At 44.5% G+C, this 18,435-nt stretch overlaps 1 protein-coding gene across 1 annotated transcript in view; it reads left to right on the top strand.

Moving 5' to 3' along the window:
- LRP2 (LDL receptor related protein 2) overlaps positions 1-18,435 on the top strand; it is a 206,496-nt gene that overhangs the window by 163,870 nt on the left and 24,191 nt on the right. The window contains exons 54-65 of the mRNA XM_013004950.2: positions 667-863; positions 1,576-1,821; positions 2,897-3,025; positions 4,185-4,304; positions 5,160-5,276; positions 5,886-6,002; positions 7,005-7,142; positions 8,755-8,877; positions 10,889-11,017; positions 15,537-15,668; positions 16,662-16,793; positions 18,177-18,317. Coding sequence (XP_012860404.1) covers positions 667-863; positions 1,576-1,821; positions 2,897-3,025; positions 4,185-4,304; positions 5,160-5,276; positions 5,886-6,002; positions 7,005-7,142; positions 8,755-8,877; positions 10,889-11,017; positions 15,537-15,668; positions 16,662-16,793; positions 18,177-18,317 — 1,721 coding nt within the window. The remainder of the gene's footprint in view (positions 1-666; positions 864-1,575; positions 1,822-2,896; positions 3,026-4,184; positions 4,305-5,159; positions 5,277-5,885; positions 6,003-7,004; positions 7,143-8,754; positions 8,878-10,888; positions 11,018-15,536; positions 15,669-16,661; positions 16,794-18,176; positions 18,318-18,435) is intronic.

The following is an 18,435-nucleotide window of genomic DNA, read 5'->3' on the forward strand; positions in this document are numbered from 1 at the left end:
AAAAAAAAAAAAAAACAGTCGTAGCCGCTCACCTGTCTTGTCCACACACGGGCCGACCCGTCTTCCCAGTTAGGCGTGCCGGGGACGCCAGGGTGTGCCTTCCATCTTGGAGCGTTTGGGTTTGGTATGAGATATGGCCTCCGGTTATTTCCCTAACAAAAGCCACAAGTCATTTCTGATGAAAGTGGTTCGGAGGCAGAATGTGGGACTCTAGAAGCTTTCATGAAAATCATAGCGCCTACGATTCCTTAACAGATTAATTTGCTAATTAGATGCGCTCTGTGGAGAATCTAGCCAAGCACCAACCATGAACTACCCACGCAGCAAGCGTTTCTGCCTTCCAGCTTCCCAACGCATAGCTTTTCCCAACGCATAACCCTGTTAAACAAGTAATAACTGCTACAAGAAACCACAACTCAAAACACACTCCTGTGTGTGTCTTGGTAGTAGGAGTGTAATCATCATCACCAAATTAGATTGTGTTTGGAGCTTAACAAACCTGTGCTATCTGATGAGTCATATTTTGTCTGGAATAAGGCCATTGTACCCTCAGTTTATTTGAGAAGCATGCATGCCTCTAGTCAAAGTGCAGCGTGGCCCCTTCTCCCAGAGGGCAGGGCTCCCTTCCTCTGCCCGCTTTTATTAAGCGCTACCTTTTCTCTGCAGGTGCATTCCTATCTGGTGGAAATGTGATGGGCAGAAGGACTGTGCAGATGGCTCTGATGAGCCGCCCATGTGCCCACAGCGCTACTGCCGCCTGGGACAGTTCCAGTGTCAGGATGGCAATTGCACCAGCTCCCACTTTTTATGCAATGCCCACCAAGACTGCCCGGATGGGTCTGATGAAGACCGGATTCTCTGTGGTTTGTTGCATGGATTTGTGCCCTCGTCTCTACGTAATTGTGTACAGATGGGATGCTGTAGGGATCTATTGAATGTCATAAGCCACAAGTGGATCAAAAGTCTCGGAGAAAAGGAAGGCTTTAGAAAAGGACTCCTAAGGACTTCTAGAGGGGTGGTTGATTACTTGGGGGGGGTTGCTAACTGCAAGGTCAGCAGTTTAACCCCACCGGCTGCTTTTCAGGAGAAAGATGAGGCATTTTGCTTCCGTAAACAGGAAGCAGTTCTTGGCCCTCTAGGGCCACTGTTAGACTCAATTAGATGCTAGTGCGTTTCGGGTGTCCACAAGGCCAACTGCTGAAGCAGATAGGAAGTTGTCGATGTCGGTGACTCATCCCTGGGTGTGTAGAATCCTCTGCAGAGCTAACGTTGGGAGTAGAATGAGGGTTTCCAAAGCAAATGTTCAATAGCACGTGTCCGTGTTTGATCCTTAGCTTCTCATTCTGCATGCAAGAAAAGATATTTAAGATTACATGGCTGTTTAAGAATGTAACGATGTTTGGGGGACAGTGATTGTCAGAGGAAACACTGCTCATGTTGGTGACTGATTGTAGTTGGTTGTAGCCAAATACATTAGGACATTAGTCCCCATATGCAATGGTGATTTTTTGAGGCAAATTAGGAGTGTATGTTCTCCTGGTTGTCCAGGCTGATGAGCAACGTCTCTGCTTACAGAGAATCACCAGTGTGGGGCCAATGAGTGGCAGTGTGCCAACAAACGCTGCATCCCAGAGTCGTGGCAGTGCGACATGGAGGACGACTGCTCTGACAACTCCGATGAAGACAGTTCCCACTGTGCCACCAGAACCTGCCGCCCAGGCCAGTTTAAATGTAACAACGGCCGCTGCATCCCCCAGTCTTGGAAGTGTGATTATGACAATGATTGTGGCGACTTCTCGGACGAACCCATCCAGGAGTGCAGTAAGTTCCCCGGGGCGGACATCCAGGAGTACAGTAAGTTCCCCGGGGCGGACATCCAGGAGTACAGTAAGTTCCCGGGGGCGGACATCCAGGAGTGCAGTAAGTTCCCGGGGGCGGACATCCAGGAGTGCAGTAAGTTCCCGGGGGCGGACATCCAGGAGTGCAGTAAGTTCCTGGGAGGGAGGGGGACATCCAGCAGTAAGTTCCTGGGAGGGAGGGGGACATCCAGGAGTACAGTAAGTTCCCGGGAGGGGGGTGGACATCCAGGAGTGCAGTAAGTTCCCGGGGGGTGGGGGGATGCGTGGGGGGAGGACCAGGAGCAGCGAGGCAAAGAGAAACTGTGGGGAATGAGAAAAGCTGAAGTTCAGCTCCGAGAGGCTCTTCAGGTGGCTCTAGGACCTGTCGCTGCAAATGAGTGCAAAAATTACCTTCTTGTCGTCCAAGCTGGTCAGCCAGTGCCGCTGCTTGCTGTGACTCCCCAGTGTGGGTCCAGCGAGTTGCAGTGTGCCAGCAAATGGGGCCACGAGCGCAAATGTGCCCAGCAAGGCAACATCTGGTGTGTGCTGTGCCAATAATTTCTCTCGATACAAGGAGTGTCTAATCACTCAGAATGTGATGAGAATTTACAGCTTGTATAAATGTAGATACAGCTATAAAATATACTGTGTGATAGATATAGTGCATGTTGTATAGATGCCTACACACACAGTACCTGGTCACATACACTTTGTGGTTAAGAAGGTGGGTTTTTACTGAGAGGAGAAATCTGAGCCTCAAGTGACTTACAGGAATGCCTGTTTCATGGCAGAGCTGGCGTTTCAAACCCAGCCCACCAATTCCGCTGCCACACAAGTGAGTGGTATTGGGGTCATGCGAAAACGTAGGGACGTCTCTTTCTCTGCTCTTGGTGAGCTGATCAACTCTCCACGTGGCCAGAGCCTACTTAGCTGGTACTGTGGCCATTGCTACTCGACCGTCATGCTCCCTTGATGTGACAGTGGAGAGACAGTTACTTGTGTGCTTTGGGAGCAGGATGGAAACTTCAGTTCTGATTTGCTACCTCCTCCCTTTCCAGTGGGATCTGCATATCGCTGTGATAATTATACAGAGTTCAGCTGTAAAACCAACTATCGCTGCGTTCCCAAGTGGACTGTGTGCAACGGTGTTGACGACTGCAGGGACAACAGTGATGAGGAAGGCTGTGGTAAGAGGGCCGCAGAGGGTGGGGGGCTGGGGGGTGGGGTGACCAGGGGTGGATAGCTATCTCCAGTGAGAAGTGCCACTCGTAGGGGATGAGAATGGGTTTTTTTCATGTTTACGCTGAACAAAAGACCATCAGCTGATGCTGCTAATCCCATTTTATACCTTCATAGTATTTGCCAGGCTTTTAATTATATTCTCTTAAATGAAATCCTATTCTAAAGAATTCTGTAATTGGGGATGGAATTATTAAAATTATGGGAATGTGTGGAATCATTTTTAATTGGCAAATTTTGTCATTAGAGAAATATAAGGAAAAGTGTGGGGAAGAGAATAGTCTTAGTATCTATCGTCAAAACAGGATAATTAAAAAGAAAAAGGATTTCTTGCTTGGGCATTTCCATGTTCTGAATGCCTGCCTCTCGGACATTCCATTATCATTCATTGGGCTGCTGTTGTCAGTCAGACGAGTTGAAGGAACAGATGGGTAAAAGACCAAGTGAATGAGTGGAGTGCCAGGTCCCTAGATGACTTGATGGCTGGTGCCCACCCCGTGCAGCCCGGGAGACAGGCCTGACGGTCTGCTTTCGAAAAGTCACCGTCTTGAAAACTCTCAGGAACAGGGCTCCTCTGCACATGTGTCTCTGTAAGTCAGCGTCGACTCAGCAGCAATCAGAGTCAGCGTGGTGTATGTGAGAGGGCTTTAAAAAGTTCATGGGAATGGAATTATAAGGTTAGGTAACTTTTCCTTGAATTTTTGGAAGCCCTCTTATGCTCTCATTTGAAATCAAGTGACGTGTGTGTGTGTGTGTATTGGGTGTTTTTGAAAGAGAGGTTAGGAAGATGATGGGTTATTTTAATAACACTTTGTTGAACTGACTAAAGACAGTGGATAAAAATGCTCCACTTACTGGTGGTAATTATGTAGCCTCCCTTAATGAGTCTGTGTTTCATATTACAAAGCAGATACCATTTTGACTTTTGAGCAGCTTCTTTATTGGAAGCAGGTCTAATTTCAAGCTCTAGGACAGGTTCTCTTTAGCTAAAAAAGCATTGAATGTGGCTGGCATATCTCTACCAGGTTCAAAATTCTCAAGGCAGTCAAGTTGGTGCATTTCTTGACCACTGGCTTCTTAAGTCTTTGCAATGACTCTTCTTTGCAGAGGAAGTGACCTGCAGTCCCTCAGGGCACTTCCGCTGTGACAACCACTACTGCATCCCTCTTCGCTGGAGATGTGATGGCCAGAACGACTGTGGAGATAACTCAGATGAGGACAAGTGTGGTGAGTTTTCAGGGTTCTCTTATCCTAATATTCCACCAGAGCTGGGATAGTTGCTCTCTGTCCACTCTTGAACTGTCCCGTCCTTCCTTCCCTAACTGGTGGGATGGAGTCAACTTTTTGATCACACGCTGTCTGTGGCTGGTACTGGTTTGACTTTTTCTTAACATTCCCCCTGAGATGTTTCTAGTAAAGCTTTGGGAGGATATATATAATATGACAACACAGGATAATACAATAATGACTGCTGCTGTAAGGGAGCAAGATGAGGCTGGCTGCTCCGTTAAGATTTACCATCTCAGAAACCCACCGGGGCAGTTCTACTCTGTCCAACAGAGTTGCTACAAGTTGGATTCGATGGCCATGACTTTTTGCATTTTGCTTTTTAGTTTGTGAATTCTGATTTCACCAATACTAAATATAATCCAACTTAGTTGTCTTTTCAAAGAAAGAGGTGGTAACCACTTGCCATGGGCAGTTGGAAAAAAAAAAATCAGGAAGCAGATTACACCTCTGGATATCAATGGGCTAAAAATCTCTAACACAATGGGGGATTAAAAAAAAGTCTCTTAAAGGGATTGGCATTTTATTGGTTATAAAAAAGTTTATGTTGATTTCCAGAAGAGGCTAACTAGAGTTTCATGAAGTCAAACAGTACCCTTATAAGCTTAAGTCACCTTTGGCCTTTACAGATTGGAACACTGAAACCGAAGGTGTGTCTTTGGAGGGCAGATAACCTGCCCAAGCCGCCCTCTGGGATGTTGGACCAAGCAGGGCCTTAGGCATGGAGGGCACTTTGACCTGTGTCTTGGGTGTGAGCAGGGGTGTCCCCTGATGGCACGTGACTTTCCTTTTCAGTCCCTCGAGAGTGCACTGAGAGTGAGTTTCGATGTGACAACCAGCACTGCATTCCCTCTCGATGGATCTGTGACCATGACAATGACTGTGGGGACAACTCCGACGAACGGGACTGCGGTAACTTCAGAGTTTGGTGGGAGTGGGGTGGGGGCGGGTAGATTTATCAGACTTCTCTACTTTTCTTTGTCTTTATTTGTTTTGGTAATCCATCTTAACCTAACACAGTACTTTCTGTTCTATATTTTTTTGGTGCTATAATCTTATAACAGATCAATGAGACTAGGGGAAAATGACAAAGAATTTCAAATATGTAACTTGAACTTGAAGGCCAGATCAAATTTCAACTCTCAGACCCTGTAAACAAAAAGATCAATCTTTGTACAATTCTACACAATATGCTTTTGTAGAAATTAGAATATTCAAACAGGAATTGTAGAAGTTGGGTCATTGTTATAGACTGATCAATGGTTGGGTTGCAGAATAAATCAGTAAAGATTAAGGTTTGGGAACACTGATTTCTGAGAAGAAGCTTAACAGCGGGCCTTATTATGGAGGGTGCAGTGCCACATACTGCCATCTCCATCTCTTGAACAGAGAAAGGGTGAGTGTGAAGCCTACACTAACCACAAGCTGTGAATTTGCTGTGAGCCAGTCACCAGGCCTGGGTAGCAATATTCACTCCATGTAGCTAATACCTGTCTGGGAGTGACAATATTTTCTCTTCAGAGCTGAGGACCTGCCATCCTCAATATTTTCAATGTGGGAGTGGACATTGTGTGCCTGACCACTTGAAGTGTGATGGATTCGCCGACTGTCTCGATGCCTCTGACGAATCCACTTGTCGTAAGTCTCTAGATACCCATGGTCATGTTGACCCCAAATGTATATGCTACAAGTGTAGACCACAGCTTTCCCATCAGCTGCCACTTCTTAGATTAAAAGGCCTTACATATCTTTTATTTTGTCTCCACTGATAATGACTTCATTTTGGGTGTGAGTTTCCATATATCTATATCTATATCATCTATACACTGTAGCCATTCAAGGGCATTTCATTCACAATATATCAAGCAGAGGATGCATCAAGTAATCCATGCTGAAAGTATATATTGTCAGCTGTTATATACATCATTAATTATATAAAAACATTGTAGGTAGGAAAGGAATATTTGAGCCATGAATTTACTAATGCAAATAAGTTGAGTTGGTCTTTGGACATACTAAATTTATAATAAAAACTATCTGAATTGTATGATGCAATGACTATAAAATATTTGAAACCTATATCATCATTCACATTCTTAGCCATTATGAATCATTGCATAAATATTAATTTGTTGAAGGTTTTCCATGATGGCTCTTATAAATGATGTGTTTCCATGAGCCTAGATAAATATTTGAGGAATAATGCAAGTCCTGATACACTAGAGGAGTTGAGCTCATCTGTAGCTGTGAGTTAGGTGTTGGGCTTCTTTTTCAAGGTCATCACTTCAAACCCACAAACCACTCTGTAGGAGAAAGATGAGGCTGTCTGCTCCCATAAAGTTTGGCAGCCTTAAATCTAAGTAGGGTCTCTGCGATCAGAATTAACTCAATGAGTGCGTGTGGAGGGAAAGCCCAGTGCTCTGCCAGTTGACTCATGTCAAGGAAACTGTGCTGTGTACGGAACCCCACTGGCCGTAGACAGGGTTCTTCAGAAATAATCCATCTGAAGCCCAGGCAGTGTATCTCGTGAACAAACAAAGGCAGCTAGAGTGGAAAGAGCTAATGGAAAAACAGCAGGGCATCTTTCCAAAACCAGCGAGTTTTTCTAATAATTTGAATATATATCCTTCCTACCAACAGCCACCCGCTTTCCCAATGGTGCCTATTGCCCAGCCAGTATGTTCGAATGTAAAAACCATGTTTGTGTCCAGTCATTTTGGCAGTGTGATGGTGACGACGACTGTGGCGATGGCTCCGATGAGGAGCTCCACCTGTGCAGTAAGTGGGAGAGTAATTGAGTGTCTGAGAAGGGTGTTGTCTGGCACAACCTTGGTGTTTCTTACAGGCAGTATGAAGGTAGGGTTGGAAACACTCATATACCCTGACCTTACCTTAAGCCTAGACTCAATGAGCCAGAATCTGCAGGAATGGGGCCTGGAAAAAGCGAATTTGGGGGAAAAAAAACTAAACTAAAAACAAAACCAAAACCAAAAGAACATGCCTTAGCTGATTTAGTCTCTTGAGTGAATACAATGATGCCTCTTGCTCCACTTTCCCACACGCTCCAGTCACCCGAGAAATGTCAAGACGCAGCTCTGGACTCGGGATGCCGGCATCACGTGGATGTTACCACACATGCAAATCGATGAGCCCCACTCCAGACTGACTTACCCAGAATCTCTGCAGGGGTCCCAGTCATCCAGGCACCCATCATGCCCTTCAAGCTCCGCGTGAGCACCGTGTGGGGGTAGATGCCCTCACCACTTGGCAGGGTGTCCCCAGCAGCATTTCTGCCGAGACTCTTGGTTAGCTCCCAATCTGCCTGTGCTGTCATTTGCCTCTGACGCTCACGTTGCTGCTCAGTTTATCACTACTCGTGTTTAGTCCAGGGATCTGATTCTCAAAAAGGACACAAGAGAAGATTTCCTTTTTCCTAGAGAACTTTAATTTGTGTTTGTTTTATTTTATTGGTGACAGCCCAGCAGGTTTTTCTTTCTACCTTCTTACTTTAGGAATTAGGAATTATGTTTTGTTTTCTTTTTAACTTGGTGAATTTTGGAAATATCTTGAGCATGTATAACCTTCCATGAAGAAGTCCTTTGGAAGCAACTTCTCTTTACAAGACAAAATTCTCATTGCAAGTAAAATGAAAACATGAGTGAGGCAGGGCCATGGCCCCCTATGCAAGTGAGAAAAAGATGAGGCTTTCTACGCCTACAAAGAGTTACAATCTCGGAAGCCCACAGGGCAGTTCTATCCTGTCCTATAGGGTCACTGTGAGTTGGTATCAGCTCAATGGCAGTGAGTGTTAACACTTTTAATAATGTTGCACATGGCTTCACAGCAAATGACTCCTGCAATAGTTATACTAGTAGTATAACTTTCAAGAATAAACTGCTGTCTCCCCGCAACCCAGATTTGAATGAAGCGGCTCATACTTTAGAACAATGTTCCATGTACAGATCCACTGGTTTCTGCACTCTCGTGGCTACCGTGTCCTCCTCACTCGTTCAGGCCTGATAACTGCCCTGCGCTGTCCTGACTGAGACCCTTCCCATAAGAAGCCCCTCCGACCACCTTCCTGCTCCATTCTATTCCAGATTCCCTCAGCAGATATTTTCAAAGCACATCTCCTTTGCGGCTCATACCGCCCTTAAAATTGAATGCTGAACTCATGTCTGTTGTCTGCTAGAATGAAAGTTCTGTGGGGACAACGTCTGTGTCTCTCTGGGTCCCTGTTGTATCTAATACCCAGTGCCGCATCCTGGGGTGAATTTGTTGATTGGACGAATGAATTCAAGAAGCAAGTCTGACAGTAGCATGAGAACGTCTGTAGACGTTGGCACATGCTCTATTTTTAACTCGGCATTGCTGCTTTTTCGTCTTTCAGTAAACATTTCCTGTGACCCCACATCCCGTTTCCGCTGTGACAACAACCGATGCATTTACAGACATGAGCTGTGCAACCATGTGGATGACTGTGGAGATGGAAGTGACGAGAAGGAGGAGAACTGTATGTCAACCTTGGACGGGAGAAAGGATGGGGAGGGGCCCACCCTGGGATCTCAGTGACTACCTTCGAGGGAGGCTTGGGTTGTTCCCGTGACCGACTGCTAGTATGGCTGATCGCTGCATGCTGATAGCACTGTGTTCAGGACCATGGGAATGCATGCTTTTCTTAGCCAGAGCCCTGCCACTGTCCACTTATTCCTATTTTATTTGAGCAAGGTGTTTGCAAGACCCTTTGGGTAAACATTTTATAAGCGTTTCTTTCCTCGTAGGAAAATAAGAGCAAACATGAACTGTCATTTGCAATTACCTCCTGGGCTCATCGCTGCTTCACACATTCCGTTAATTAACTTTCTCAAAGAAAGTTGGGGCACTCTCCAACCTAGAGTTCCTACTTGCCAGTCTAGGGCTGTTAATGACACCTCTGAAAAGATGGTGTTAAAGAAGGCAGCTCGGTGCTAACAGAGCTTATCTAACGCCCCTCTTTCCGATGAAAATGCATTTTCTGGAAGAGAAAGATGATAGATTAGTTTGAGGTAGAAATTTCAGACTGACTGCACTTCATATTTCAGATATTGGAAAATCTGTGAATATCTTTTACTTTTAGAATGTTTTAAATCTACCCATTGAAGGAAAGAATTGATCAATTTTCTGGGCCATTTAATATAGAAAGGCCCGTGAAGAAAATTATTTCCCCTGGCTGTAATTGTGCTTCCTCCTTCCCCCTTCCCTCCTAAAATGATACTGCCTGGGAACATTTACATAAATGTATAATTTTCTCATTTCTTTTGCTTCTCTTGAGCGGCTGTAGGTTTCTGTGCCTGGCTCCTCGCCAGCTCCCATCCTACAGGGGCTGTGTGGCCTCTGTGACAGCGTTTAAGTGGGTACATATTTATTTTGAGCAGAGCTGAACCTGCGGTTACAACATTGCTATATTTATTTGAGTCAAAATAGAAAAAGAAGTAAAACTGAAAATAAGGCTTTTTCCCCCGTAAAAGTGAAACATATTTCCCCTTCCCCCCTTGCCTACTAATAAAGGTGTGGTGTGTGTGTGTGTGTGTGTGTGTGTGTGTGTGTGTGTGTAGCACAAGACATTTGTGGGGCTTCTGTCAAAGCAGAGAGGGGAAAGGGAATCAGCAAGCTTTTCTTCCCATAGTTCTTGAATCTGTTTTGTTTCTTTGTCCCCTTTCACCGCTGCCTCCACTGCATTGAAGCCACCCAGAACAATAGATGGACAATCGCTTTAAGCAAATGAGATAGTTCCCATCCAATCTGCCTCTCTGAAGTCTGTTAAGATTCAGACTATTATTGTTGACAAGCTTTTCTCATACTGCAAATTTCTGGGCTTTATTTGCTTTCATTTAATTTACTCGTAAGTCCCTGAGCTTACCTCTTCCTTTTCTACCCTGCCACTCTCAAGTAACGGCAACCAAAGTTCATCACTAACATCTTATTTCTAACCTCCTTGCCTTTACCTCCTGGTTCAGTAAGTGTGGGGTCTGTCTGACAGCTTTATGAGATGCTTTGTCATTGCGCGTCACACACATCTTCTTTCTTGCCTCCCATATCCGTTTCCTCCTCACTTCCTGTTCACTATCAAGCCACCGCCAAGTCATCTGTGGCTTTATTAGGGAGCTATGCTACTTCTGTCACCATTATGTGACTCAGGGTAATGCATGCTAGCTGTGGCAAACATACTTTTCCAAATTCTCAGTAGCAGAACGTAACAAAGATGTATAGGTTGCATCGCCCTTCTCTACTGTGTAAACTCTGCTACCTGGAGTATGTGTTTCCAAGGTTGTCACAGCATGGTAAGGGGTGTGGAGGAGGCACCTGGACTTACATTTGCATCTGTACAGATGTGACACAGTGAATTGGCCGAGCCAGTCACGTTTGCAAGGGTGTCTGAGAAACAGGGGAAGCAGGTGAACAACAGGTGTTTCTACCACAGGTGGGGAAGCCTCTTGTTTCTCAGAACAACAAAGTCTTGACTTTCCTTTATTCTTACCCTATAGGTAGGGCTCCAACCCCTAGTCCTTGTACAGAAGATGAATTTAAGTGCGGCGGTGGACACTGCATTTCCATGGCCTACGTGTGTGATGATGTCGATGACTGTGGGGACCATTTTGATGAAACCGGCTGCTGTAAGTAAAGACTCCATTTGTTAGGCCCGGGTAAGTCGCCACCTCACCAAGGAGGTCGGAACCACAGATGGTGCTCTGAGCTGCAGACTCCTGTGGCCCCATGTGCGTCAAAGTAGAACTGGGCTTCCTGAATCCGTGGTTGAGTTTTCAGAGTAAATGGCCAGGGCTTTATTCCCAGGTGCTTCTGGGTCCAGGCATGCATGCTAAACATTTGCACCACCCAAGGATTTCATTCACACCCTAGCTACCTGTTAAGAAGTCCTTCATCTATCTATATTAGACACTATGCTAAACATTCTACATCAGTTACTTTATTTCATCCCGGTAACACTCAATCCTCTTATATCCCCTTCTTGTCCACCTTCTCTTTTCTTAAACCACCAGTGAGAAAGGCTTACAGGTTCACTCAAATTGTCCATGACACCCTACCTTACTTGGTATAGTCAGGACTCAACTACAGCATCTAATGACTTGTGTGGGGGTGCACTCAGGTGTCTCTCTATCCAGAGACATCCTCCTAGCAGTTCATTAGATGCTTTTTAGTATCTTATACCTTATTACCGGCACACTTTTTTTTTTATCTTACTGAAGGGAAAAGCTTCAGAGTCTGGCTTTAGATGTCGGCTAAGGGTAGAAGTAGTAGGTCGACCAACCCAACTGAGAGCTAGTACGAGTTCACTCCTAGGATGGAATTGTTGACCCGGTGTGCTAATAACCCAAACCTTTCTAAGTCCTTGATAGCTGACGAAGTGCTTTCACTTCCTACACTGCCTAATGTGCCGCTTCCTGAAGCAGCTGATAAATAAGCATCCGAGAGCGCACACCACTTCGTTGGCATTACCCAGTGCGGCAGAGGCTGGACTTGGAGGGTCCGGAGCCTCAGGCTCAGAGACCTGCTCTCTAGTTCTTTCCGCACTAGCCGGGCCTCTCCTGGGGAGGCTTCTTAGCCTCAGTGCCCTCACAGGGAAACGGGGGAGTTCTTCAAACTCTAGGAGCCCGGGCTTATCCCCTCAGCACCACGTGCTTTCTGTTCGTGAGGCTTTCAACCATTTTCGGGGTCCTCCAGAGGATTTCCCTGCAGCGTTCCTCCTTCGTGGGATGAGGGACCCATGATCGCGGGCTGGCTTGCCATTTTGCCTCACCTGTTGTTCTCAGTAGGGCTTGATGTGCCATTTTAAAGCCTGACGTGAGGGGTTTTCAAAGCTGCCTAGCAGGTTCTGCCTGACTGCTGTTGGAGGCTGGTGTGAACTGTTTTAGGAGTTTGGACTGTTTCTACTTCAGGCTCCAGTTGAACCGTGGTTTCTGTTTTCATTGCCCGTGTCTGTTAAAGGGCTTAAAATGGATTAGAGTCCTTTGTTAGATGACATTTAATTAAACATGAGGCTTGTTTAAAGGCAATAAGTACCAGAGACATGCATTTCGGTACAAAGGTAAGGTGGCCAGATGTCCCGATTTGGGCAGGACAGTCCCGATTTTTAACAAATTTTCCCATGTCCCATGGCATTTTTAAAAAGTCCCGATTTTTGGAAAGAATGCACGACAAGCTGGGGTGTACGGTTTTCAGCTGCCATGTGGCTATTTTGCCAGGATATGAGTTTTATCGATGGTGTCCCGCTTTACCAATGTTAACATCTGGTCACCTTATACAAAAGCAGCCTCACTTCTCAGTGGCTAGAGCAGGCAGAGTTCCGTTTCACTGCAGGGGCTAATACTCTGTCAGCCGCATAACCTTCTTATTTAAAATGCCAGTTCTGGGGTGTGGCTGATGCACCTGCCCCCACCCCCTTTCTCTTCCTCTTTCTCCTCCTTACCTTCTCCCTATGTCCTTTTCCTCCTCCTCTTCACGTGGTGCTGGAAGCATGTCTCTCAGCTTTGAAAACGCTTTAACAATCAGGGGAGACCTTACTCTGGTGAGCACCGCCGGACGACACAAGAAAGACCTGAACGCTGGGTTGACATGTTTGCTGTTTCTCCGTCTGTAGTTGTTCTCTCGCCTTCATGAAGCGGGAAAAGAGTGAGTTTATGGGTCTGGATTTGGGAAAGCAGGTTGTTAGGTGGGTGAAAGATGGCTATTGCTTTCCAGTGAAAGGAGTTGCAAAGTCGACACATTGAGGCAGACCCCATCTCGACATGGTTTCTGCTCTTGTTAGGGACCCTCGCTCCCTGAGGCTGTGGACACTTTGTGGGGTGCTTTGGCCAGAGTGTCTTTTACCCCCTGGGTCCTCTCGTCACATCACCTATTTTAGACCCCGGAGATTGCATATTTGATTATTCACAGAGAAATGCAGAAGGGCTATGGACCTGGCTCAGGATTCAATGTAGAATGGATATAATTACTGACCTTTCCGAAATTAAAAGCGTAGCAAGGGAATACCATGAAGAACTTTAGAAGAGTTGGATACATTTGGAAGAAATGGATATATTCCTGGGAAGACGCAGAATTTACACAAGAAGAAATGGGAAATATGAATCGTCTCATTAAGCAGTATATAGTTGTTAATAGCTGAAGCCAAAACGGTATTAGAAGACTTCATGTGTGTGTTTTTAAAGCACTCCAAGGGCAGCATTCCATTCATTGTCATTGAGGGTTTTCCCCGTTATTTTCCATTTTTGAAGGGGTCACTGGGCCCTCAGGGGCCTTGTGGTTCAATTCGACCGTATCGCTCGATGTGGAAGATGGATATACATCTAGTCCGAATTGAAAGCGTTGCATCAGGAGATACCACAATGTCTTTAACTCAGATACTTGGAGTATTATGTGATCAAGACACATTTTCTTCTAGAGATAGATGCGCTTACTGGTTTCTGGAGATAAACCATATTCCATCCTGTTATTTCTCACTATCTGGGTTCACCTTTGTCAGTGACCTTTTAAGACCTGGATTTGGAGGTAGCTAGAGACTGAGGAGGAGAGACGCAAATGGATAAGAATGACAAGAAGAAAACCACATGGCTTGGCTTGATGCCGGCAGAGATCAGAACTTTGGGCGATGAGCAGTGTAGTGTTGGGGGGGCGAGCTGGTGAAGGTCTTCCCTGCCACATCTGGTCCCTGAAGGAGCAGGGAGGGCCTGTGCCAGGCTTGGGCACACTCCAGAAGCCAACTCTCAGTTCAGTGTTTTCCCCAGACTAGGAAGCTGTGTTTGTTGCATAAGATCCAGAAATACCAACATAAAAGTCATAAAAATACAAACATAGTTATTTGGGGATTTTCTACTTCCAACTCATGTTATGTCACATCCAGGTGTTTATAAAAATTTCTTTGGAGAGCTGAAGTTTCAGAACCCAATTGGAAACCAAATCAATGACTCTCATTTCTGAGCAAAAGGAAAGGGATAGCAAGCAATAGCAATAATAAATTGACAAGGGACTGTACTACAAGGGACATTTTTACTCACCTGTTAGGAACCCTGGTGGAGTAGTGTTGACAGCTGAAAGAAAGCAGTATTAAGTTTGTGCTCAGCACTTCCAGGTTCAATCCCAGAGCATCCCAACCCTGGACTTCAGTACTGCAGAGAACTGAATATCCAATGACTTTTCCTACCGTCACCACTTGCTCCATCATCTTGGCTACTATACACTAACCTTGATGACGATTATTTTCCTTCCTGAGTACCTGCTGCGTGTCAGTCACTATATTGCTAGATGAATTAATCTTTGCAGTGAGTGAGGTGATGATATACTTAGAGGTGGGGAGTGGTTGCTTATTTGGTTTAGGATTATGCTGCTAGAATGTGACACAGCAAGGTGTCAAATCAGCCCCCCCCCCCATTTTTACCGGGAGCTCTTACAGATATAGAAATCCATATTTCAGTTCGATCAAGCATGATTGTACAATTGCTACCACCATCCTTTTCCAAACGTTTTCTTTCTTCTGGCACTCTTTGATATCAACTCCGTTTTATCCTCACCCTCTCTCACCCTACCCCCCTAGAGCCCTTGTTATTATAGTAAATATTATTATTGTTATTCCTTTATTTTCTCCTATATCTTACACCACCCAATGTATCTGTTCACCTGCCATTCTCTTATTCATTCCTCTCGAGTGGGGTTATATGATAAACCAGTTTCCTCTGTGTCTAAAACCACTCTACTTTGACTATGCCTCTCTATATCCTTTTAGGAGCTAGATTAAGATAATTGATAACTGGTTTTTAAAAAGTTCCAGGAAGAAATGATAAGAGTCTAAAATTTGGAAACACTGATCAACTGACATATACACATGTTTATTTCCAAGTGTTGGCCAGGATGCAGTCAAGCACATTCTTAACCATAGTCTTTTGTTAGGACAGTAAATGGGTAAACATGGAGAGGAATCCTGCCATTAGCAGAAATGAGAATTTAGAGGCCTAGGTTCCCAAATTCTCTACATGGGCTTATGTCAAGGGCTCATCTTTAAAACCCTGTCATTGGCAGGGCAGAGAATACTTTCTCAATGGGTAGGCATTCCTTCTCATACAGCCCCTCACTACTCATTTGTGACTGACCTGCCTCTTTTAATGCTGGGATTTTGTTTTTCAGATGTAGGAGAACAAAGATCATGTGCTGAAAATCTATGCCAACATAACTGTACCCAATTAAACGAAGGAGGGTTTATCTGCACCTGTAGACCTGGGTTCAAACCAGGCACTGTGAACCGAAATTTATGTATAGGTAAAGTATATTGTTCCTTTTATATTCTCCATCCATCCATTCTTTTTCTTTTTTCTCTTTTGAAATCATGCTAATTCTCTTAATGAGATTAATATGTTCAAGAGTATCAATTGCTCTCCCCCTCTGTATACGTGCGTTCTTACCAGTGCCTGCTCTGGAGATGTTTGTGGAATTGATAGGAATTTTTAAAGGTCAGATTATTGGTGAGATGGCTGCTATTGTACCAGCAAGTCAGCTTATTAAAATAAATAAGTAAATACAAGTTGTACTTTCTTCATCGTATGCCAAGCATCACATATGTATTACATAGCCATTTAAGTCAGACAAATGATGAGATTGATTTTAGTTGTTTAATTATTTGGGGATTTTCTACTTCCAACTCATGTTATGTCACATCCACATGTTTATAAAAATTTCTTTGGAGAGATGAAGTTTCAGAACTCAATTGGAAACCAAATCAATGACTCATTTCTGAGCAAAAGGAAAGGGATAGCAAGCAATAACAATAACAAACTGACAAGGGACTGTACTACAAGGGACATTTTTACTTGCCTATTAGGAACCCTGGTGGAGTAGTGTTATGCATCACAAGGTCAGCAGTTCTAAACCACCAGCCATCTCCAAGGGAGAAAGACAAGGGGCGTTCTCCCCTGCCCTGTGGGGCCACTCCGAGTCAGAATGGACTCAGGGACATTTGCTGTTGTTTGAGGTGGAGCAGATTCGGGGCTTTATTTTGAACCCGTGTCTGTCACTCATTAGCTTTGGACACTCCATCAGTCTATGCCTCGTGGACTGTTTTTGGAAGGTTAAATGGAAAATAGTTCAAAAACCACCGTGTGCCACAACAGCTGAAACTTAGTAGGTGTGCCACGGAGGTTGGCGCTTGCCCCTGCTTTCCGCTATGCTCTTTGCGGTCCTCTTGGTGAGTGTGAATTCAAACAGACACAGGGTCTGTGGGAGCAGAGGTGCCATTTTGATTTATTCTGCCTACAGACATCGACGAGTGTGACCAGTTTGGGACGTGTCCCCAGGAGTGCCACAACACCAAAGGCAGTTACGAGTGTGCATGTGCAGAGGGATTCACGTCTATGGGTGAACACTTCGGCCAGCGTTGTGAAGCCGAAGGTTTGACGGTGTCCTGTTGGGGTCCATTGATTTTGGGGGGAGGAGTAAGGAATACATTGTAACCTTATTCTAGTATCTGAGAATCAGACCTGATATAAAGCAGCCCTGAGCACTACCCAAAAAACACAAGCGAAAGAATATGTTATAAGCGTAATGTATCCAGAAGTTGGATTTAAATCAGTACACCTCGTTTAGGAGTACAGTTCAGTATGATTTACAGATTAGGAGTTTGTGCTACAGGTTAAGGGACTTCATAAGAAATCGCGGTTTTATTTTGCAAGTTAAGGTGCAATGATGGCTCAGTATCTTCAAACAAAAGGAGTTCTTAATGCATACATATTGCTCACCAGGCTTACAGGGTTTGTCCTTCAAGCCTTTTTGATGCTAATGAAAACGAGGGCGACAGCATTTGTATAGTTCGTTTGGTAATTAAGTACCAAATTAAAAATGTTTTAATCTTTGAATTGAGGAGAATAAATTAGAATGGTCCAGAGAAAGGTCCTAAATAATGAACTGTTACAAAGTTACTTGAATTTGATTCGATTGACATTATTCAAGTAAATGAAATTTTAAAATTTCAAGCCGTGAATCTTGAGATTCATTAGCAATGAAATAGTGGCTTTAGATAAAAATCAAGAGCAAGCAGTATTTTCCTCCCTCTTTTTTTCTTTCCCTCATTAGCTAGAGGCTCAATCAAGGTATAGAGCTTATTAAGCTTTAAAAATCTACCAGTAAAGTGTAAGGAATGAGAACTTACTAGTAGATTTTTAGAAGGAGACTGATGGCCCTGGTGGATAAGCACTTGATGGCTAAGCACAAGGACATAGGTTCAAACCCACCAGCCATTCTGCTGGAGAAGGATGAGACTGTCTGTTCCCATAAAGATCCCTAGTCTCAGACACCCTGAATAGGGTCACTATGAGCTGGAATGAACTTGATAGTAGCGGGTTTGTTTTTGTTTTTTGTTTTATTAAACATTTTTTTTCTCCCGTGAGAGATGGGATGTCTACATATTGCCTGTTTAATGGTAATAGAGTAAGGAATAAAAATCAATGAAACTGAGGTCATTATATTAGTAAATGGGGGGAAAATTCCTTCTTTGTCTTACCTCACTCCAAACCTCTTTCTGAGTAGAGAACCAAGAATAAAGAAGTGATCATACACCTCAAAAACGATGCCAAGTTCTTCCCCTGAAGTAGAGATAACAGGCAAGGTCATCGATTTTGCAACCAGGTTGGGTAGTCAGCTCTGGTGATTAGCAAAGAGGCAGATTACTCCAAAGTTTTGTGAATTAGGTACCTGCTATGCATTGTTGACAGTACTGGATATGAAAAGGCTCCCTTAGAATGCAAAACCGTAATGCAGCTCTTCATGTATTGACAGGAAACCCTCCTCTGTTACTACTGCCTGACAACATTAGAATTCGAAAATATAATCTCTCCTCTGAAAAGTTCTCCGACTACCTGGAAGATGAGCACATTCAAGCCCTTGACTATGACTGGGATCACGAGGGCACAGGCCTCAGTGAGTACACACCTGGACGTCTGTCATTGGTAGTCATTGAATTAATTACATTTTAGGTGTTGGATTCGATGGACCTTAAATTGTAGGGAGTGGATTTTGTTGTGTCACTAGAAGATGA

Source organism: Echinops telfairi, unplaced genomic scaffold (assembly GCF_000313985.2).
Source record: "Echinops telfairi isolate 266 unplaced genomic scaffold, ASM31398v2 ScPeMD7_4;HRSCAF=17, whole genome shotgun sequence".
In the NCBI taxonomy this organism is placed as follows: domain Eukaryota; kingdom Metazoa; phylum Chordata; class Mammalia; order Afrosoricida; family Tenrecidae; genus Echinops; species Echinops telfairi.